The 21,695-nt window shown below is 41.8% G+C and overlaps 1 protein-coding gene across 6 annotated transcripts in view; it reads left to right on the forward strand.

The window, feature by feature from the left end:
- NHEJ1 (non-homologous end joining factor 1) overlaps window positions 1-20,330 on the forward strand; it is a 135,641-nt gene extending 115,311 nt beyond the window's left edge. For 4 of the 6 annotated variants that reach the window (XM_074191334.1, XM_074191333.1, XM_074191331.1 and 1 more), the window contains exons 6-8: window positions 18,513-18,630; window positions 19,078-19,193; window positions 19,663-20,330. In XM_074191334.1, the coding sequence (XP_074047435.1) occupies window positions 18,513-18,630; window positions 19,078-19,193; window positions 19,663-19,737 (309 nt within the window). In that variant the 3' untranslated portion in view covers window positions 19,738-20,330. Of the gene's footprint in view, window positions 1-18,512; window positions 18,631-19,077; window positions 19,194-19,662 lie in introns of those variants that run through there. The other 2 variants (XR_012469394.1, XR_012469393.1) reach the window with 2 other exon arrangements.
- Window positions 20,331-21,695: the final 1,365 nt, after the last annotated feature.

Here is a 21,695-nt window from a genome sequence, read left to right on the forward strand (position 1 = left end):
GTAAATATATTGGTGTATATGTGACCCTGGCTCATTCTTTTTTTTTTTTAATGAACTCATTTATTTTTCCAACTATGTGCAAAGATAGTTTTCAACATTCAATTTTTTGTGAAATCTTGAGTTCCACATGTTTCTTCCTTCCTCCCTTCCATCCTTCCCCTTGACAGCGAGTAATCTGATATAGGCTATATATGTAATAACTATGTTAAACATATTTCCATATTAGTCATGTTGTGAAAGAAGAATGAGAACAAAACCATTTAAAGGAAAAACTATAAATCATAAAACAAATTTAAACATTGTTTTAAATTATTAAAATGGAAAATAGAATGTTTTGGTATACATTCAGAGTCTTTATTTCTTTCCCTGGATGTGGATGGTATTTTCTATCAACAAGTCTTTTAGAATTGTCTTTGATCATTATACTGCTGAGGACAGGTAAGTTTATCATAGTTCATTATCATACAGTGTTGCTGTTAATATGTACAATATTCTCCTGGCTCTTCTCAGTTTACTCAGCATCACTTGATAAAAGTCTCCAGGCTTTTCTGAAGTCCATGATTTCTTACAGAACAATAGTGCTCCATCACAGTTTGTTCAGCCATTCCTCAATTGATGGGCATTCCCTCAATTTCTGATTCTTTGCCACTACAAAAAGAGCTGCTATAAATATTTTTGTACATGTGAGTCCTTTTCTTGTTTTTTTTTTATGATCTTTTTGGGATACAGATCTAGTCGTGTTATTGCTGAATCAAAGAGTATGCACAGTTTTATTAGCCTTTTGGGTGTAGTTCCAAATTACTCTTTAGAATGAAGAGCAGCTCCACCAACAGTGCATTAGTGTCCCAGTTTTCCATGTCCCCTCCAATATCATTCATTTTCCTTTTTTGTCATATTGACCAATCTGATAGGTATAAGATGGCAACTCGGAGTTGCTTTAATTTGCAGTACCTCAGGGTTTTTTAAATTTGCATTTCTCTAATCAATAATGATTTAGAACATTTTTTTAATGATTATAGAAAGTGTTAATTTCTTCAGTTAAAAATTGGACCTGGCCCTTTATTAAAACCTCTCTAGCTTTGAGTAGAATCTGTGTGCTAAATTTCCACTGGAACAACCTTTGAGAACCCAAGATAGCTTTTCCATTATAATGAAGTATTGGAAGAGTACACTCTATTAAATGGAATATATAATTAACCATAACAGCCCATTCCCAACCCTGCCAGGTGAGCTATTTACTTAGTTTGGCTAAATCTTTCAGTTTCCTTCCTTATTACCCCCTCCCCACCTAACATTATGCAGTTTCATGACTGGTGGTTGGCTGTTGAAAGTTTGTGGTGTCTATTCTTTGCCTCTTCCCTCACTGATATCTGGGCTTCTCTTTCCATAATTATCTATTTATGACTTTAGGTCATTTAATTTGCTGAATTCTGCATGTCTTCGTAAGATTTCAGTTTTTACATCACTCCTGGGAGAGGCTAACCTGAGGAATGAGTCCAGGATTCCATTCATTTCAGAGTCACCACAACTGGGTTTCCTCTCAGCATCATTTTCTTCTGGGAACATTTCCAAGGCTATCCTTACTCTCTAGGATAGTATTCATGGGCTAAAGAAAAGGGTGATGATCTGGTCTTTAGGTGGCAGTTTGTTCCATTTTTCCTACAGCGTTGTCAAGACAAGTATCTGATTACTATCTTGCCTATTCTGGTGGGTTTTTTGGCTTTATTTCTTTCTCTTCTTAGACTTTGTTAAAAGAGCTCCCACAAGGCTTATTTCACCTTTCTTGGGCCTTATGTTCTGGAAAGCCCTCCCAGATATCCCAAACAAAAATCTGATCCCAGCCAGGTTCTGATGCTTTGTTTTAGTATCTGAGATTGATAGATTTATTGCCTGTTAAATCTTTTTATTGTGGGCAACATGTTTTAATAAATATGTGTGTGTGACATACACACACACACACACACACACACACACACACACATACACATATGCAAAGCATGCCGGGACCTGGAGTCAGTGGAGACCTGGGTTTGAATCCTGCTCCTAACATTAATTGGGCGATCATGGACCAAGTTATTTCACTTCTTTGAATGTGTGCCCTTATGTGTAAAAAGAGGATAATAATGTCTGTATATCTACCCCAAAAGTTTTGTTTTCAGGTTCAAATGAGGTGACAGGTTTGGTAAAGCTTCATGGTCTTTAGAAATGTGAGTTACTTTTATCAGTCCTTCCCAGCAAGGGGATCTTCAGTTTCCTGTTAAATGTGAAGTTTGTCCCTCAGCTCTAGAAGCTGGGTCTCTGACAATTCAACTTTAACTTTGTATATATTGATTTTACAATCCTCAGGACTCTGTTTCAGTTCCCAACTAAAGAGATTTAGAGTTAATCAGTAAATGCTATTGAAGAACCACTTTTTAAAATTACAATTTTCTGGTAATAATTTTTTCCTTTAAAAAAATTACTGTTCCTTTAGTTTTTACATCATGTATATTTCTGTCTTCTCAGAGACCCATCCCTTATAACAATTTTTTTAAAAAAAGAAAAAATCAACAAAACTAAGCAGTGTATTAAAAATGTTGATATTCTATACCATGTTCCATACCTGTAAACACTTATATCTGCAAAGCAAGTGGGGGGGGGGTCCTTCTTCTAGCACTTAGAATGGCCATTATGTGCAAGGTCTTATATTGGATCATTTAAAACACTTGCTGAGATCTAATGGTTAGGCTTTTGGTAATCCTTGGGAAAGTGAAAACTGATTGTCTTCTAATACCAAGAGCATATCTCTAGTCATCCAATCTATCCAGCTTTTTGAAGGGAATTGAAGAAGATGTTTTCTTGATGGTTGGAATAAGTCATGAAGCTGGGAGTAAACAGCCTTCAGTCTTGACTCAGCCTAGAGCCCTCTATATTTTCCCATTTTTAATGGGAGTGCTCCACTTGGCCCCCTCTCCTTCACATATTTTTGCCAAAAGTCATTTCACTGGCTTATTCATTGGTAACTAAGAAAGGAGGAAAGTTCACCTGCTTAATATTATCCTTCTCCCTCTCAAGGCATCTTTCTTGGAAGGGACATATTCAGTCTCAGCCTGACTTTCATTTCTCCCTCACTCCTCTGCCCTTCTACTTGAGCTGTAGACTTTCAGGGCATTTGCTGTTCTATGAATTGGGGATAAAGAAGAAATAAAATTCCTCTCCCACCCTTTTTCTCCACTTTGACAGGTAGAGGGCCTAGCACATGACACAGAGTGTTTTATTGCCAACAGGTGTCCAGGATGCCCTGTAACCAGAACCCAGACTCAGTCCTTTACTCATCCCCTCACCTGAAGATGAACCCTGGGGCAGCTTCTCTGCTGCCAAGGGTCAACTGGGAGTCAGGACTCTGCTTCTGCCTCCAGGCTGGACAGGTCCCCTGTGAACTAATGGTAGTAGTGAGTCAAACCTTCCAGCAGGGATAGGTGAACAACTCTCAATAGGAAATTCTACATTCATGACCAGCACATGGTTTCCTCCTTCATAAGCCCTGGAGCAAAGAAGGCATGTGATGACTTTATCCAGAGATGTTTTAGGTACTTGAAATAAGTCAGATCAAGAGGTCCCATCAAGGAAGGGGAAACATTTAGTTGAGAAACCAAAGAACTAAAGAATAATTCTTCCTTTGATTCTCAAATAAGTGCTCATCCAGAGGGGAGAGAGAAAAGTCCCTTAGGGATTTTTCCCCCAGGAGGTTCTGCCTTTTAGTTTGTTAATTGAATGTCCCTTTCCCCTTTGTGCCTCTATTATAATATAACCTATCATCATCATCATCATCATCATCATCATCATCATCATCATCATCTACTTGACTTTGACCTAGGTTAAACCAGAACCATACTCTATTTTTTTACCCCTGTCCTCAGTCTTTTCTGGAAGCTCCTTATTTCCCTAGTTAGGCCTGCTCAACTTTGACTAACTTCCTCAGGCTCTGGAATGCAGGGCAGCCATTGGCATGACTCCAGCCCAAACACTCTGCCCAGTAGGCTGGGCAGAAGCCGATAAGAATGAGCACTTTGAAAATACACAATCTGGCTCAGGCAGCAGGTAACTCCTGCCTAACCACTGATCGTCTAGTTCTCTGACCTCCTTAACCCCTGACTACCTAGTTTTTCTAATCTTATTGACTCACAGGGTAACTGCTTATTTTAAAGTTATTTCTTACCACTATTCCCTGACTGTACAAAAGTTTCTTTGCCCATTTCTTAGGATGGAGGCATCAAGTCAAGTCCTACGGTTTCTACATGCAGTTGGCTTACTCTTACTGACAGCCTAGGAGTAGACATGTATTAGTTTAGTAGACTTTCTATATACTCTGCTCTTTGTGGCAACTGCAGATTTTAGTCTACATTTCAATGAATTTTTCACTTTTTAAATTTAATTTGTTGATTTGATTTTGTTTTTAGTGAATTTCTTTTTGGTAAGTGGAACATATTGAACAACTATAAAAAGAACATTCCAGAGACCCCAAACTCCTAGCCCCTATATATTTTAACTTTTCTGTCTTGCCCTCAAGTACTTAATAATCTAATGAGGGGCAAAGTCAGACAAACCTCAGGGATAGCAAAATGGGAGTTTAAGAAGTAGGCACTCGATGGCAGCTAGGTGGTGCAATGGATAGAGCACAGGACTTGAGTTCAAATATGACCTCACACACCTAACAATTACCTAACTGTGTGACCTTGGGCAAGACACTTAACCCCATTGCCTTACAAAAAGCAAAAATTAAAAAAGGAATAGGCAATCCATGTAGCAGTCAAGGTTACCCACTGCTTCTCCCCATTTGCTTTTTACTTAATTCAAGATGCTTTCATGACTGTGCTTTGAACAGTTTTGGTTTCTTTTCCTGACTAGTTGCACTCCTCATCTGTCCCTAACTTCTTCTCCCAAGTTAAGCATCTGTAATGATTTTGACGTATTGTGACATCTGCTTGGGTAACTATCTTATACCATTTTGTTGTGTCTCATATAGTTTTGAGCTAGCTACCTTTTTGATTTGACTTTTTTTTTTAGGTTTTCTTCGTAAGGCATACGGGGTTAAGTGGCTTACCCAAGGTCACACAGTTAGGTAATTATTAAGTGTCTGAGGCCGGATTTGAACCCAGGTACTCCTGGCTCAGGGCCGGTGCTTTATCCACTACGCCACCTAACTGCCCCCCCCCCTTTTTTAGGTTGATTTGACTTTAACAAGGCAAAGTATAGAGTAGTCCCTACTTACTTGGAAAGTTTAATGTCATTATCATCATAATCATCCCTCTCACTGAGACCTCTCAGGAATTGCTAAGAGCTTTGGAATTTACAGAATTCAGGTTAACCATAGACTAAGACCTTTTAGAAGTCTCTAATCTGATGAGAAGATAGTGCTATATCACAGGGATATGCTGTAATGCTTGGGTGAGTTCGGTTGGTTGTTTAGAAAGTGGCATCAATGAACTCAAAATCAATTCTTTCAGTGACTTGGCTGTTCATGTAGCATCTTGGCTGTAGACTAAACCAAAATCCCACCCATATGTCCAGCTATGGTCTTAATTATCCAAGGGACAAGGCAAGAGTGTATGAAGGGACCATTCCTGTACAAATCTGATCATTCAAGGCATGAATCCTACTGATAGTGAATTCAATTCAACAAGCATGTTTTAAGCTCCTATAATTTGCAAGGTAATGTGAATGCGAAGCTCTGAGTATTCAAAACAAAAATGAAAAAAATCTTCATATAGAATATATCCTTAGAAAACATGTAAGATATGAGTGCTATTTTAACAGCCATATATATAGTAGGGGAATAAAATGGTCATACTGGGTGCCTTGGGTTAGTAATTAGCTATGGAAAACTCTGGGTTAAACAGGGAATATTTTTTTGAAGGAAATGAATTTTAAGTCACACTCTCAAAGATGGGAGGAACTAGATTGCCTCAAGTCTCTGTCTTCTCTAAACCGGATGGTTTAGCTGCCAGATTGATTTTCCTAATTACAAATCTGATTGTGGAATTTCCATAATAAAGTATACTTCAATGACTTCCTATTGATTCCAGGATCAAATATAAACTCCTAAATTTGAGATGTGAAGACTTTCACAATCAACATCAAAAATACATAAAGTAACAGAGTGCTAAGTAAATATCTCAAAAAATCAAATCTCAGGTAAAAACAAATTACTAATTGTGATTGAATTACAAAAGAGGAAAAAAATCCTAGTTGTGATGGAATTATAGAAGAATTCTATCATAGCTTTAAAGAACAATTAGTAGGGGCAACTGGGTGGTACAATGGATAGAGAACACTGGTCCTGGAGTCAGGAGGACTTGAGTTCATATCCAACTTCAGACACTTGTTAGTAAGTAAGCTAGCTATGTGACTTTAGGCAAATCACTTAACCCTGTTGCCTCACTAAAAAACAAACAAGCAAAAAGAACAATTAGTACAAATACTACACAAATTATCTTCAAAAATTGAAAAAGGAAGCAGCTGAGCAGACTCTTTTCATGAAATAAATATAATCCTAATATCTAAACCAGGAAAGGATAAATATTGGTTCAAGAGTTTTAAATATAATTCTGTAAGGGGGCAGCTAGGTGGCGTAGTGGATAAAGCACCGGCCTTGGAGTCAGGAGTGCCTGGGTTCAAATCCGGTCTCAGACACTTAATAATTACCTAGCTGTCTGGCCTTGGGCAAGCCACTTAACCCCGTTTGCCTTGCAAAAACCTAAAAAAAAAAATCCTAATAAATATAATTCTGTAAAACAGACTACAGCAAGTCATCAAGAAATTATTCATTATGATCATTATGATCAAGGTGGACTTATATTTGGAATATAAGGTGACTCAACATTAGGAAAGCAATCAACATAAGTATATTAAAAAATAAAAACATTCAGAGCCACATAATTCTCTCAGTAGATACAGAAAAGTCTTTTGACAAAGTAAAGCACTCATTTAAGCTAAAATCCCTATAAAGCAGAGCTATAGAGGGACCTTTTTTAATATAAAAAGTATCTCAAGACCTGCATCTACTTAACAATAGTGATGCACACTATAAGCTTTCCCAGTAAATAGAGAAGAAAAGCAAAGATGCCCTACTCTCTCTACTATTACTTGGTATATTCTGGAGGAAAAAGAAATTAAAAGCATAAAGCTAGGTAAAGAGGAGATTAAAGTACTGTATTTCCCCATGTATAAGATTACCTTTTTTCAAAAAATTTGGGGTCTAAAAACTGGGAGTGTCCTATACAGTGGTTGTAGATTTTTTTTACTTGCATTTTCTACTTTTTCACACTTGTTGCCTTTGTGCTCATTGTTTCGCATTTGTTATTGGCATATCAGGTTACCTTTTGCCATGTTCTGCCTAGAAATGACTCAGGAAAGATTTTTGTACAGTGCTGAATTGAAGTTAAAAGTGATCCAGTTTGCAAAGTGAATGGAAATCATGCTGCTGAACATAAGTTTGGTCCTCCTCCAAATGAGAAAACAATCCAAGATTGGCTATGGGAAGAAGAAACCCCAACTGAAGACACTACAGCAGAAGAAGACCATGAGAGGCAAGGCAGCCAAATGATCTGAGTTAGAGAGGGAATTGAAGAGATGGCTGGAAGAGCAAAGGACAAGTGGAATACCTGTGTCCAAAAAGATGCTTCAACAGGAGCCCAGAAGAAATGCTGATGAGAAAGAAGTGCCTGATTTCCAAGGCGTACACAGTTGGTGCTACAGGTTCATGAAGCATGCTTCCACGCCCCAGACTTGCCCAAAAGATGCCTGAAAGCTATGAGCAGAAGGTCCTTGAAATTCATGTTGGATAAAACTTGAATTCAGTAACTTTATATAATACATTATTTTTCAAATTTCAAGCCCCCAAATTAAGGTGTGTCTTATACATGGGAAAATATAATGCCCCTATTTGCCAATGACTTTATTTATTTAGAAAATCTAGGATATCAGCAAAAATATTGAAACAGTGGCCTCGGCAAAATAAACCCTTAAGAATTTGCTATCAAATAACTGTAAAATGCATAAAGCAGGGGGCAGCTAGGTGGTGCAGTGGATAAAGCACCAGCCCTAGAGTCAGGAGGACTTGAGTTCAAATCCAGCCACAGACATTTAATAATTGCCTAGCTGTGTGACCTGGGGCAAGTCACTTAATTCCATTGCCTTAAATAAATAAAATTAAAAAAAAAAAGAAATAAAGGAGGATTAATATTTCTAGACCTCAAACTCTATTATAAAATAAACATCAGTCATTAAACCATCTAGTATTGGTTAAAAAATAGGGAGGTGGATCAGTGAAGCAGACACACAAGGGGACATCAGAAACAATGTAAGCCAATAAGAGTGTTTGATAAACTAGAATACATAAATTTCCATATTTGATAAAAATTGCTGGGAAAATGAGAGAACAATCTGATAGAAATTGTTAAGATTAATACATTAGATCTTATTCTGGAATATATTTTAAATGGATAAGCAATCTTGATATTAATGATCATACTACAGAAAATTTAGAAGAGAAGAAGATAGCTAGTTTATGATGAGGCCCAGCCTGGTCTTGCCAACTGAGGAATATAGAGATGTGCCATAGTAATGGATTGCTCTTAAATTGATGAAATATCAACTAAGATATTTGAAGAATAACAAGAGGTGATGGTGAGTACTTGTTCCTGAGAGAGATTTCTTGCAATCCATAATGCAGTCTTCTTAAAGTCCTCTTCTTTACTTTTCTTTAAGTAAGAGGTTGTGGTCCACAATTTCACCAACATTCGATGTTAACTTCCACTAATTGTGATCAAGAATAGGAAAGACCCTGTCCTAATGGGCAGATTGACATGGCATCACTTGTTTAGATAGTTATGGTTAATGTATATATTTACTTCTTCCAACTAATGACCTGAATTAGGATGTTTAGTCTTAAATAATTTCCAAAAACAATTCCCCGAGGAAACTGCTGATTTTCTGTCTAAATGCAAGATAATAAATTATCTAGAGCTAGAGAATTTCAAGGATTCATGAGTCTCTTTTCCCCCCTTCTCCCATTTCTCTAAACCTGAGATCACCAAACAGTACCTTTAATTAATAAAAATGACAAAAGATGATAGTAGGTGGTGTTGTAGAAAGGCTAGCACACTAATGCTTTGGTCTGTGAATCAGTGCAACCATTGGGGAAAGTAAGTTGGAATTATGCAAATAAAGTGGCTAAAATGTCTTATGAGATACATCTTTGGCCCAGAGATTCCACTTCTAGACAGATACCCAAAAGGAGGTCATTGGTAAGAACAAAGTCCCCACATACATCAATATTCATAGCAGTACTTTTTTTTTTCCTGGCAGAGAACTGGAATAGAGAAATGGCTAAATAAATTATGGTGTGTATGATACATAATGGAATATTGCTGTGCTGTAAGAAATGAGTATGATAGAGAAAAGCATGGGAAGACTGATATGAATTGATGCAAAGTGAAGTAAACAGAGTCAAGAAAACAGTATACATGATTGCCACAATGTTATTGGAAAGAGGAATAGTCATCCAATCAAAAATTAATATTGCAGAATTACAAAAAGCAAGCTAGCTCAGATAAGAGACATGAGAAAACATTTCCTTTAACTCATTTGCAGATATAGGGGTCTGTGAGTGTGGAATTGTATTTTTTCCTGAGTTGATTAGTTTTGCTGATTTTTTTCACCAAATCCTTTTAAAAAAACACTTTGTTATTTAAAAATGGTTCATTAAAAAGAAGGAAGAGGAAGGAATGTAGATGGAAATGAAGTCGATATAAAAATGAGAGGTATTAATAATAATTTATTTTTTTAAAAAAGAGTATGTCCGGGATTATCAACTGAAATATTTAGAGTTGTACTTTCTAGTTTTCTTTACTTTCTCCTCCTCCCATGTTGAGGCAGGCAGAGACTACTATAGTACCCAGGATACCTATTCTGGGGGAGCAATTTTACAGATGAGTCTAAAGACTGAGGAAATGGGGCTTGAATTGATCTAATGTCTGGTCCTACAGTCCCCCCACAAGAACGCTAGAGTTCAGGTCATATCATCTTTTGCCTTCTAACCAACTGCCCCAACACCTCAGAGTGACATTCCCCAGGTTGAAACTATTTTCCCTTACAACTTCCTGCTATGTATCCTGAGGTCTGGACATCAGTACTAACAGGGTTGAGTCAATGATGTTTTGGGCCATTGGAACAATGGTGCTTGAGTCAGGAGCTGATTTTCCTCATCTCTTCTAATCTAATATATAGTCCGGAGTCTGTGGAAATGTATTCAGCACTCCCAAGATCCAATCTTCTTTTCTTGGGCTTGATTTCACTTCTGAGATGGGACTTGGTAACTATGCAAGTGTAGGTTTAAAGTTGGGTTAAGAGGTCAGTTATGGAACCAGATGAAGCTGAAACATCTCATCTAATTTCTGTGGTTTGAGATTACTAAGGTTGTATTCAGAATTTGTTTAGCTGCTTTTACTTTCTCCCAGTCCTGGAAAAGCAAAACAAAACTACTTCTTGGCCTCTAGGGCAGGCAGCAGAGTATTTTTGCTCCAGACTAAGGGAGAGCCAAGATCCCCAGACTTCATCAGGTTGGCCCTAGTAGAAGACTGGGTTTGGAATGAAGTCAGGCACAACTACAGTGTAGCTTGGGCTGCTAGAAAGGAGAAGCCCAAGGACTCGGGAGGTGTGAAGAGTTCAATACTGCCTGACTCAGTTTACTGCTTCCCTAAGGAAATGCAGGAAAGCCCTAAAACTCTCTTCTGGACCATGCTGGGACACAGGAGAGGACATGAGGAGGGCAGAAGGGAGGGCACCATTTATAGCCCACCCCTGATCACGTACATTTTTGCCACCAGATTGAAATGAATTTGAAAAGGAAAAGATTTACAAAAATGTCTTTAGGACTGGGCTTAGGTTAAGTATTGCTGGCTTACTCTGGCTCAATATCAGCTTTAGGTCTGTCAGCTCATGAGGATGAGTAAGCATTGGGATTTGGAGGTGCTAGAGGAAAAAGTCCCGAGTCTCAGTTTTTCTCTTGTTCTCTGGAGGTGTCTTCCAGCTTTCTGCTCTTATCTGACAGGCTACTCAGTGGGAGAAAGAAGAAAGACTCAGCCTTATCAAAGATTACTATGAGGAAGATTTGTTGTCATGTCCAACTCCTGGGGATCCCATTTGGGGGTTTCTTGGCAAAAGATACTGGAGTGATTTGCCATTTCTTTCTCCAACTCATACACACAGATAAGGAAACTGAAGCTGGCAGAGTTAAGTGACTTGCCCAAGGTCACACACTAATCAGTGTCTGAGGCCAGATTTGAACTCAGAAAGATGAGTCTTCCTGACTCCAGACCTGGCACTCTATCCCACTGTACTACTTTAGTCAGCCACCACAAGGAAAGTTTAGGTTGTCCTTAATGTGTGCTGCAATACCACCAGCCCTGATCCAGGCTACCCAATGTCAGAGCCAAGGCTGAAGCTCACATACCTACTTGCCCTTGATCCCCAAAAGCTTTCTGTTAAGAAGTGTTGCTCTGCCTGCTTTGCCTTCGGTCTTCTGCTTTTCTCCCCCCACCCCCTTTCTAAATAGCTTTGTCTCCATTCCGTTTTCTCCATTGTCAATAGTTGCTGTTTCCTATGGGTTCCAGCTTTGACAGTCTCTGAAGGGACAGAAGTGAAAGCTGCCATTGTACGGCCAAGCCTGAGGTATGGGGTGCTGGGGCTAGTCCTTTCCTAGTGACATTGGGTGTGGCTAAGATATAGCTACCCTTGGAGCTCCATATTCAGGCTGATCAGTCACTGTGGCCCAGTTAGGACCAATTGGAGCAGAATAAAGCCAAGGCAAAGTGGAGGCACTTTCTGATGCACCTCCTGGTCATCGATGGGTCACTGGGTGGGGAGGGTCGGTACAACTGCCTCTGGTGGCAGAGAAGCTGCTGTAGGCTGTGTTCCCAGCTGTCAGGCGTGTAATTGGGGTGAAAGAGAATCCTCTTGTGGTGGAGATGCTCCCGAACATCCCAGCAGCTCCCTTAAATCACCCCTGGGTGGGGGCTGAGCCTCTCCCTCCAAAGGGCCAGTTCACTACTGGGTCCCTGCCTCTCCCTTTCTTTGTTGTTGAAGTTTTCCCTTCTGATGGGCCTTACCTTTCCTCAATGCCCCTAGAGAAGACAAGGGTAGGAATGGCAAGAACAAACAATATTTGCAACTGCTCTTGTCCTGAGGCCTGAAGAGGCTTCCTTCTCACCCCTTCCCACATACACAGCTGCCTTCTTTCCCTAGTGCCCCTTTGTCCCCTTTGGCCTTTCCACAGACTAAAAAGCTGGGATTTGTGCTAGGACAGAGTGGACCAGGAACCCTGTAGGTTTGACTTCTCTGGGGTGGGGGGGGGAAATACATGTGAGGGGAAAGGAGGTCTAGAAGGATCATAGCTCAGATTTGTTGCCTTGAGAAGTTTCACCTTCTCTAAAACTTCCCTTCACGGGCAGCCACCACAAAGGCTTCTTAGAAGATTAACTTTCCCCACCCCCTACTCTTTGCTTCTTATTTTTCTTTTGGATAAAACCCAGGGGTCTCCCTGTTATGACTGTGGGACTCTGCTTATTGAAAAGGAGGTAGCTTGTCTCGAGTTTGTCCCTTGGGTGGGAAGCACCTCACATATTAATTTTTCTGAATTTCTAGACTCTCTAGTAGGCTTACAAGTGATGAAGTGCCAGACTTATCCTCCCTAGAGGAAATTTCTGCTTTTATCTGACAGATCAGGCAGGGAGAACAGGAAGGAAGGTAGAAGTATCTCTTCCCACCTCAACCCCCTGACTCTGTGCACACCTGGGGCGGGGTGGGGGGGGGTCCCATCTAACTCTGGCACCAAGATCTTAATGACTTTGGACAAATCCCTTAACCTATCAGGGTCTTAATTTCATTTTTGTTAAATGAAAGGATTGAAGACTAGACAAGCTTTATTCTCAATAATTTCAATGCTCTAATTCTAGTCCCCTTCTTTTGTTCTTTCCTCCCTAATTCTCCCTCTGTGATCTTTGACTGAGAAATCTGGGTGATTAGACTTCAGTTGATTCATACAAATCAGAATAATACCAGCAGGATCTAGACTTTCTCTCATGATTTCTCAAGCTATGCACTTCTTATTCCCATTATATTTTCTTTACAGTTCCTATGAAAGAATTATAGAAGGCTGCAGAATATTCCCATTTTGTAGGGAATGAGCCTAAAATTCAGAAAAGAGACCCAGTGACTTGACTGGGGTTTCTTTGCAAGTTAGATTTCCTCAGCCTGTTAGATCCTAAGTCATTAAACTAGGCTTCAGATCACTTGGGTCTTTGCAGTAAGGAAGTCCGGAACTCAGAGATGCTTAGGAGCTGGAAGTATATGTGGTGATTATTTCATCACCATCAAGTAACATGGTGAGGATAGCAACAGCAATGCAAATTAACCAGTGGCAGTCCATGTTCTAGTCTCAGAGATTGTGTTAGGCAGACCCAAACAAATCTAAACCAGACCAAACACAGAAGCACCGTCTGTCTGTCTTGTCTCTTATGTGTAACTCCTCAAGGGCAGAATATCTTGTATACATTGATCATCAAGGTTTCTAACCATAGCCCAGTAGGAATGAGTGGAGTAAATTTGGGTGGGTGGGGGGAGAGCAGCATGAATTGAAGCATTTCTGGGATTCATCAAGGGTCCTGCTAGAGAGGTTGCTCTTGAAGAGAAGAAAGGAAGGGAAAGTGGGCAGGATAGAACTCAGCAAAATCTTTTGAGGATTTGAAAATCTCTGTCCTCATAAGTTGTAAATATGAGGCCCAGAATTCAAGTTCATGAGAATTTGTTAAATGCCTCCTATTATAAGTTATGCAATGAGAAAACAAAGCAAAAGCATTAATAGATCAATATGAAGACAGAAATGACAGTCTCTCCCCTCAGTGATTTCTTCAAGAAGCATTTATTTAGCACCTACTTACTGTGTCCTAAGGGGCAGCACTGGGGTGTAGAGATACAGAGACAAAAAAGACCCAGTACCTCTCCTAAAGAAGAATGTTTGCTAAAAGTATATTCTGACATTATGAGGACTTCACCTGTCCTATACTGATGGACCCTCTTGACTGCTCCAGTCTCCCTTGCTTATTTACTCTGTGTGTGTGTGTGTGTGTGTGTGTGTGTGTTGGAATTTCCCTTCCAGTTTGTTGCCTGAATTCACACTTGGTAATTTATGTGATTAGCATGAACCCCCTAGAGAACCTTTCCTGTTAACGCTATAGATCTTCCCTTTAAATAAAACTTTTAGCATCAAGGACATTTACTTTGTGCTCTAGAAGGTAAGAGATCCTCTCCCACTCACCATTTTCATGAGAGTTTATCATGCTGAACTCTCCAAATCACAGAATTTAGAATTGCCAGATACCTTAGAGAGCAATCAGCCTTACAGTCCAGCCCCCTCATTTTATGACTGAGTAAACTGAGACCCAAAGTAACTTGCCCTGGATCATAAAGATAATAATAAAGAATTGAGTCTAAATTTGAATCTATTCCTCTGATTGTAAATCCAGTGCTATCCTATTGCCTCTCACCATTTTCCTTGTTTTTCCTACTCTTGTTTGAGAGTATGGTTTGAGGAAACGACAGAAAACCATGTAAAATATCAGTTCTCTTCTTTTTCTTCAGAGTAATTAAACACAGGTGCCATTGTGGAAATTGCCTTTATCAAGAAAAGCAAGAAACTCCTAACACTTTTAGGAAGGAATTGAGGGAGGTCTCACCTTCAGCTTTTGTTGAATTTTCTAATCCTGTAGGAGAAAAAAGTGGAAAAGGGAATCCCTTGTCCTTGAGGAGGTCACATGAGTGGGGTTCTTCCTTGGATGTTGGCTGTGGGATGTTGTGACTGTCTGTGCTGGGTCCTTGGGGGCTGTGCCAAGCCTGGGCCAGAGGAGAGATTGCTGGGGAGGAGCTGCTCAAGGCTGAGAGGGCTTTCTCTGCAGGAAAACTCCATCCATATCTTTTCCCCCCCATTCTTTGTCTCTCTCTTGCTTGAAATATCCCTGGGACTATGACAGATGACATTAACAGGTTCCATACCGCTGTTCCCCTTGCCATACCTTCCCTACCATTCTGAAGGCACCTTTTTGTGAGAACTTGGAGAACTTCCAGAAAGAATAGCCTCATTGGGCATTTTCTAATTAATTGTAGTGATTTAAATTCTTTTTGGTGGGATATTTGGAAGTCCTCACTGCAAGAAATGAACCCCAGTGGATGTGGGAGTGACAGCTGAATTGTAGCAGAGCTGAAACTTTTGGGGCACTAGGTGGATTTGAAGGGGAGATAAGAGATTCTGTAGGATGGAAGGGAGAAAGCCTTGCTCTCTGAAAGCTGGGTCCAGAGTTCTAAAAGGATTAGAGACACTAGTGAGCATGCTACTTAACTAGGGAAGGCTATAAAAAATCCTAGGTAGGCTGAGGAGATAAGAACTAATTAGAAAATTCCGAAGAAAACTGATGGGAGAATCCTGGAGAAAAGGGTTTTTTTTTTCTCTCTCTCTCTCTGGTCATGGGAACATGAACTGCGCAAGTAGGTTAGTTACCCTGGGCCTCTGCCTAGTTCTGTGGAGAAGGTAGGGTGTACAAAGGAAGAGTGGAGCGTCCCCAAGGTGAGGTGCCCAGCTCCTGAAGGCTAAAGGGCTTTGGCTCCTTTCCTCCCCTCCCCACCTGGGCAGTGACCCGAGCTGTGACGGGTACACTTTGCTCCTTGCTCAGTCACTCTCCAAGGCAGGGGGCACTGCTGTTTGCTTTTCTCTGAATCCTGACTCCAACATTCTCCCTTTGATCCTTCCCGACTGCCCCAGTCAAGCTCTGCTATTGTCCTGCCTAGAAAGTTAATGTCTCTCTCCTAAGCCAGAGCTGCTGCTCTCCCCTCTCAGCCCGCTTGTTCTTTAGAGTGTCTCAGGGGTCAGCGACACTGCGTCGGGGCTAAGGAGAGTGATGCTCAGAAGCCGGCTGCCTCTTCAGGGTGCTCTTGGAAGCGGCTGTTTGTCCCCGATGCCAGATTGCCAGGCAGCTTGGCTCTTTGAGGGAATTTCTCATTCAGTTGGTTAGCGGGATAGCCAGATGACCTTGGGAACATTCATGTGTGTGATGGGGAGGTGTTGGAGGGGGCCAAGAGGGTAGTGGTTAGCTTATCACTATGGCTTTAATGGTTGGCTATCCTGAGCTCCTGAAAGCCACCTGAGACTTCCTTCTCTTTGGGTACAAGTGCTCAGGGAGCAAGAGGACTAGTGGAAAGAAGAGGACGATAAAAGGGAAAACCCAAGGTAATGGTTATAGAACTAAAGGAGTAGCCTTAGGAGAGGGGAGGAGGGAGACTAGCATGGAGGTTATGGGTTTGGACTCTGGCCCAGGGCAACCCTGGCTTCAGTGGCCTTTCATCTCTGACGTTTGGTTTCGAGGCCAAACACAGGGGCTGGGTAAAGATCATCCCAGGAACCTTTGAGACGGGATTATGGATTTGCTTTGTTCTAAGAGAAGGACAGAGGGAGAGTTAACTCAAGGGTCTCCACTGTTCTTACTAGATCTGCTTTATCTATCCAGTTTGTTTACTCAGGACAGCCCATGCTAGGGAAACTGTGTGTGAATGACTGAGGCAGAGGCCATACCTCCTGAAAAGTATGAAGGAGAACTATGGAGATAGGAGAAAAGGCCAACCCTGCCTCTTAGATAACAGGACCCTTTTGCTGCTGAATAAAGTCCCTCTTTGTGGGGAGGTGGAAGGGAGGGTACAGAGGCCTTGGCCCTGGGAAGAGGGTGTTTTAGGTTTAAAATAGACATGACCCAGGAATTCCCCTTCCTCATTTCAGTGCATTTCCCAGGGCCCCTGGGGGCAGGCTGCCAAGGGGAAGGGCTATTCCCTCTTAGTTAGTGTGATTCTGGGTCAAAAGCAGGACTTGGACTCCAGGCCTGTTTCCTAATTTCTAACTCCAACTATTTAAAACTGCCTTTGCAGTGAAAAGTCCAAAGCCGAATAGAATCATACTTGGTGGGAGGGGACGATTGGCCCGAGTTTGTGTGGGTGGGTGGGGTAGGGCTTGGGGAATGGAGATGAGAGTGATGCTGTATTTCCTGTTGATCTCTTATACCAGGTTCCTCAATTGCCTCTACCCAAGAAGGAAGTTGGATAAATTCCAAGAGATAGAGCTAAGTTTCTGATTGAGGGAAGGTCATTTTGCCTACTGCTCTCCACTTCCTTCCTGTGCCAGGCTCCCTGGACCGAGAGGATACTCACAATAGTTACTGGCAAGCCAGGCAGGGTCTCTGTACAGAGTTCCAGGGAAGGGGGTAGATATGTGACTGCTCCTTGTGTGTGCCTTTGTGCAACCGCAGAGAGAACAGGCTAGGACCTTGCCAAGGGTTCGGAGCTATTGTACTATTGTATTGAGGAGATACTCAGGTGTCAGCAAGAGAGCTGCTGGGGGCACTGATAGCCCAGTAACAAAAGAAGACTTTGTATCTCTATTTTTAATCTATTGCCATTCCGTTAGATGGTGGTGGTGATGGTGATGGTGATAGTGATGAGCTGACACTTGGCTAGCACTCTGAAGGTTACTCTTTTTTCCTTTTTTTTTTTTAGGTTTTTTTTTTTGGTTTTGGCAAGGCAAATGGAGTTAAGTGGCTTGCCCAAGGCCACACAGCTAGGCAATTATTAAGTGTCTGAGATCGGATTTGAACTCAGGTCCTCCTGCCTCCAGGGCCCGTGCTTTATCTACTGCGCCACCTAGCTGCCCCAGAAGGTTACTCTTAAAGTGCTTTATGACTAAGCTATGATATTGGTCATCTAGAATCTGCAGGGACTTATAGCTTGCTGTAGCTACATGGCCAGTAAGTTGCAGCTGGAACATAAATACAACTTTTGAATCTGTGGCCAAATGCTACTTCTCTTCATATCACAGCACTCTTTCCTCCATGTCTTCAACCCGTATTTCACGGTTTCCATTTCCTTCACTCTCCATCCGTTTCTCCCTTATATTTTACCATACCTACACCCCCACACTCTACCTTGCCTCTTTCTCCACTGTTCCAAAATTGGCTTCTTGTTGTTTGCAATGGGTTTTTACCTTTTTTTTCCATCATAGAGACTGGATATGAATTTGATTAAACAATTATCTGTCTATAGTGACAAATAGGAGAATTTGGTCTCCTAAGACACTTGATCTATGAGGGATAATCAATTTTCCCAGGCTAGAGGCCTATGGGATATAAATGAGAAGACAAGATAGAACTAAGAATTGGGGAATATAAAGGTGGAGACTCAGAGAAACCTGGCAAAGGAAAACTTCTGGCTAGGATTGTGTTATATGGTTGGTTCTTAGGAGTTTGGAAACCCAGGTCCCACATCTCTAGGGATGGGCATGTCTCCTTTAGGGTTGATGCTAGTCCCACAGATGGAAAAGAAAGTTCCTAAGTCTCTTCTTTCTATGCAGGTCAATGACAAGGATTTTATTTCTCCTATAGACTTTGCCAGAGGCATGCAGCATTGAGAATGGAAGATCTTTTGCTATGAAGTTACAAAATCTCTATGTAGCAGTAACTAGACAAGAATTCCAGGCTGAACGAAAACGACATCATTCTGGTAAGTAGTTTGGGAGTGATCTGTTGGAATGGGGTATCTGTTCCTGATCTTTGTATCTAGGGTTGAAGAGTATAGCTTTCTTGGGACATGCTAGGGCTGCCAAAGTCCTAGACTAGGAGCTAGCAAGAAGCCTTTATTCCTTTTCTTTCTCCACTTGCCTCTCAAGCATCTTTATTGGTCATAACTGACCCTGAATTTCTCCTGGGTCCTTATGAGCCTGGGGTCATAGGACTTTTCAAAACCTGAAGAGAACTGAACTTTGTGGCTGCTTAATTGACCTTGAGTTTTTGGTATTTGGAGGGGCCCAGCAAGCTAGTTCAATAGATGTGACTCTTGGGGTTCAGGATCAGTCAATCTGACCAGGCCGTGATGATGAGCCTGTCACTGTTCTTCTTGGTGGGAGGGAGACTTCTTGACTTTTGTCCTGTTTGATCTCTTTAAATCTAGGAGACTCCCAGACTTCTGACATGACTCCTTCTGGTGAAGCTGATGGTAGAATACTGAACCAGCCAGAGCAGCAGTCCTCTGCCCCATCCTTGTCTGTGCTTGAGACTTTGAATATGGTAAAAATCAGTGAAATCTGAGAGAAAAATCTTCTTACCCCACTGGAGTTGCCATCATGTTGAATTTCTCTTTTAAATGTTTAGAGGATAGGGACCATGACTCTGAATACTAGCTTTTTGGAAGGAGAAATTCAAGCATCTCTAATATCCTTAATCTTTTCTAACTCAATTATCTTTCTCTTGCCCTTCTCTTCCATGTTCAGCCTGGGTTTTATAAAGATCATTCCCCTGGGGAAAGGAAGAAAATCTATCTTTTTTTTTTTTGATCCTGTACCCGTTTACAGAGAGCAGCACTCAAAATTTTCAGCCCAACAAGCTAGGTACTCACCTTAAGATGAGAAAGAAAAAGTAAGAAGACCCTGAGAAGTCAATGTCATGATCCTGCCTATAATTCTCTAAGAATGGAAACCTGGGGATAGGGAAAATGTAGATTATTTTCCCCTCTAATGTGGGTTCCATTCTTTTCTAGGACACTTCATTATCAATGCAGAGACCTCATCTGTCCAAGGTCAAGAGAAAGAAACCAAAGGGACTCTTCAGCTGAACTGAGCTCACGTGGCAGTGCTCCAGCTGCTGAGGAGGACTCTCGTGAGGAGATTCAGTCAACATCATCTTTGAAAGGATCTTGTGGGGTTGAAAGCTCTGCCCTTAGACAAAGCCAGGCAAGGCTTGGAGCCTTGGAGTGGGTTCCAGCTGTGAGGTTGATGTTAACAGGCCATGGAGTGGACACTTTGACAGAGAGACCTTCAGTCTGAAGATTCTAATGATCTGAGAAAGAGCCTGAAACTGGGCAAATAATGAGCCCCAGTTTCCCATAGGATCCTCCTTTAGGCTTTGTACATATATATGTGTGATGGATTTACTAGAAACACAACAACAAAAATAAAAACCTCTAAAACTCCTATGCCATCTTCAGAGGGAATTAACCTACTTCTGTATTTACATCACTGGCTCACTGGCAAGTCCCCACTTCCTTTAGGGAGCCAGTAGTTTCTCCCACAGTCTGAGCAGAATAAAAATATAACCCTGAAGCTCCCTAGATTTTGACCTGTTCATTCATGTTTTGTCTTCTCCCCGTCTTTCTCCTCACATGCTAGGCCACCTCTCACCTCCTAAACCCTCAGTTCAGAGGCCTTTTCATCTAGAGTCACTTTTGCTGTTGGTGACACAAAACATCACAGATTGTAATTGCCCTCTTCTCAATTCTGTTCATCTTCCTTTCTGTTTTCAAGACAAAGATGATAACAAGTTGGGCTGTGTAGAGCCTTAACAGGATCCTCCTGTGCCAGACAAAACTGGCAGAAAGGCCTGGAATTTAGATCCAGGCTTTGTGTGTTCTTCTTTTCTTCCCATTCCTTCCATAAAACATAGCAAGCAGCAGAGCAGTCAGAGAGATTGCTTGGGAGGACACCAGGGATCAGATCTTCTACCCAAAGGGAGTCTGGGCGAGCTGCAGCATCTAATCACTTAGCCATTGGGCAGGAAAAGGAATTGTAGGGCATCAGACTCTAGAACTTGGTCCAGGAAAAGGCACTGGGGGAGTTGATCTGGGGGTGATTTTTTTTTTTCCGATGGTAGCTGTTCTTAATCTGTTCCTTTTCTGGGTGATGCCCAACATCTTCAGTCTGGTGGTAGAGAGTCCTAGCCCTCTGCTGGAGAGCCCACTGAGCCTATTTCCCAGAGGAAGCTCTAGGCTCTTCCCCAAGTCTCCATCCTCAGACCTTGTGCCCTTCACCAGCCTGCCGAACTTGGGGCATTTGTGTTCTCCTGGGCTAAGACTGAGTGGACCTGGGACCCTGTGAGAGCTCCTTACCAAGTGACTCTGTTTGTTCTCCAGCTATCTTCTGCAGGGTTCCTCACTTGGTTTCAGGGAATGTCAGACACCGGGCCACATGGGCAAAAGGGAGGAATCCCCAGCCAGGTGTTCATTTCTGAGGGGACCTACCTCCCACCCTCCATTCCAGGTGCCCTGTTTCAGGAGCATTTTCATTTGAGAGGACAAGATCAAGTTGGTGACAGGGTCACTTACCCCAGGACCAACCCAGGGGAATCCCTGATTTGAGAGATTGGCCCCGCCAGGCCTTCCTCAGGCCCTGCCCCCGGATCAGCCCCTCCCCCAGGGCCCTGGCCTGGCCCAGCCTCCACCCCAGCTCTACAGGCACATAAAAGGGTCGAATTCTAGTGGCTGCTCCATAAATTTTATTCCGTAAATATTAGTTTTCCCTGTGTTTAATAAAGCAGCGGCCCACCTCCCCGCCCACCCGCCCTTTCCCCGGGGCCGGGGCTGAGGCTGGGGCCGGTGGTGGGAGAAGGGACTCTTTCAATTGCTTTGGAGTATTTTTAGAAAAAAAAATAATACAAGGTGGTTTACATGAGCAAGCCAGCAAACCAGGAGCAGGACTGGAGACCTCGAGGAAGTGACTGCCCAAGCTGGCCCTAAAAGTAGGGAAATAGCGCCACCTGTACTGCAGGGCCAGCTTGGCCTGGCTGCCCAGGCCTCCC

This window comes from Macrotis lagotis, chromosome 6 (genome assembly GCF_037893015.1).
Source record: "Macrotis lagotis isolate mMagLag1 chromosome 6, bilby.v1.9.chrom.fasta, whole genome shotgun sequence".
Lineage (NCBI taxonomy): Eukaryota > Metazoa > Chordata > Mammalia > Peramelemorphia > Peramelidae > Macrotis > Macrotis lagotis.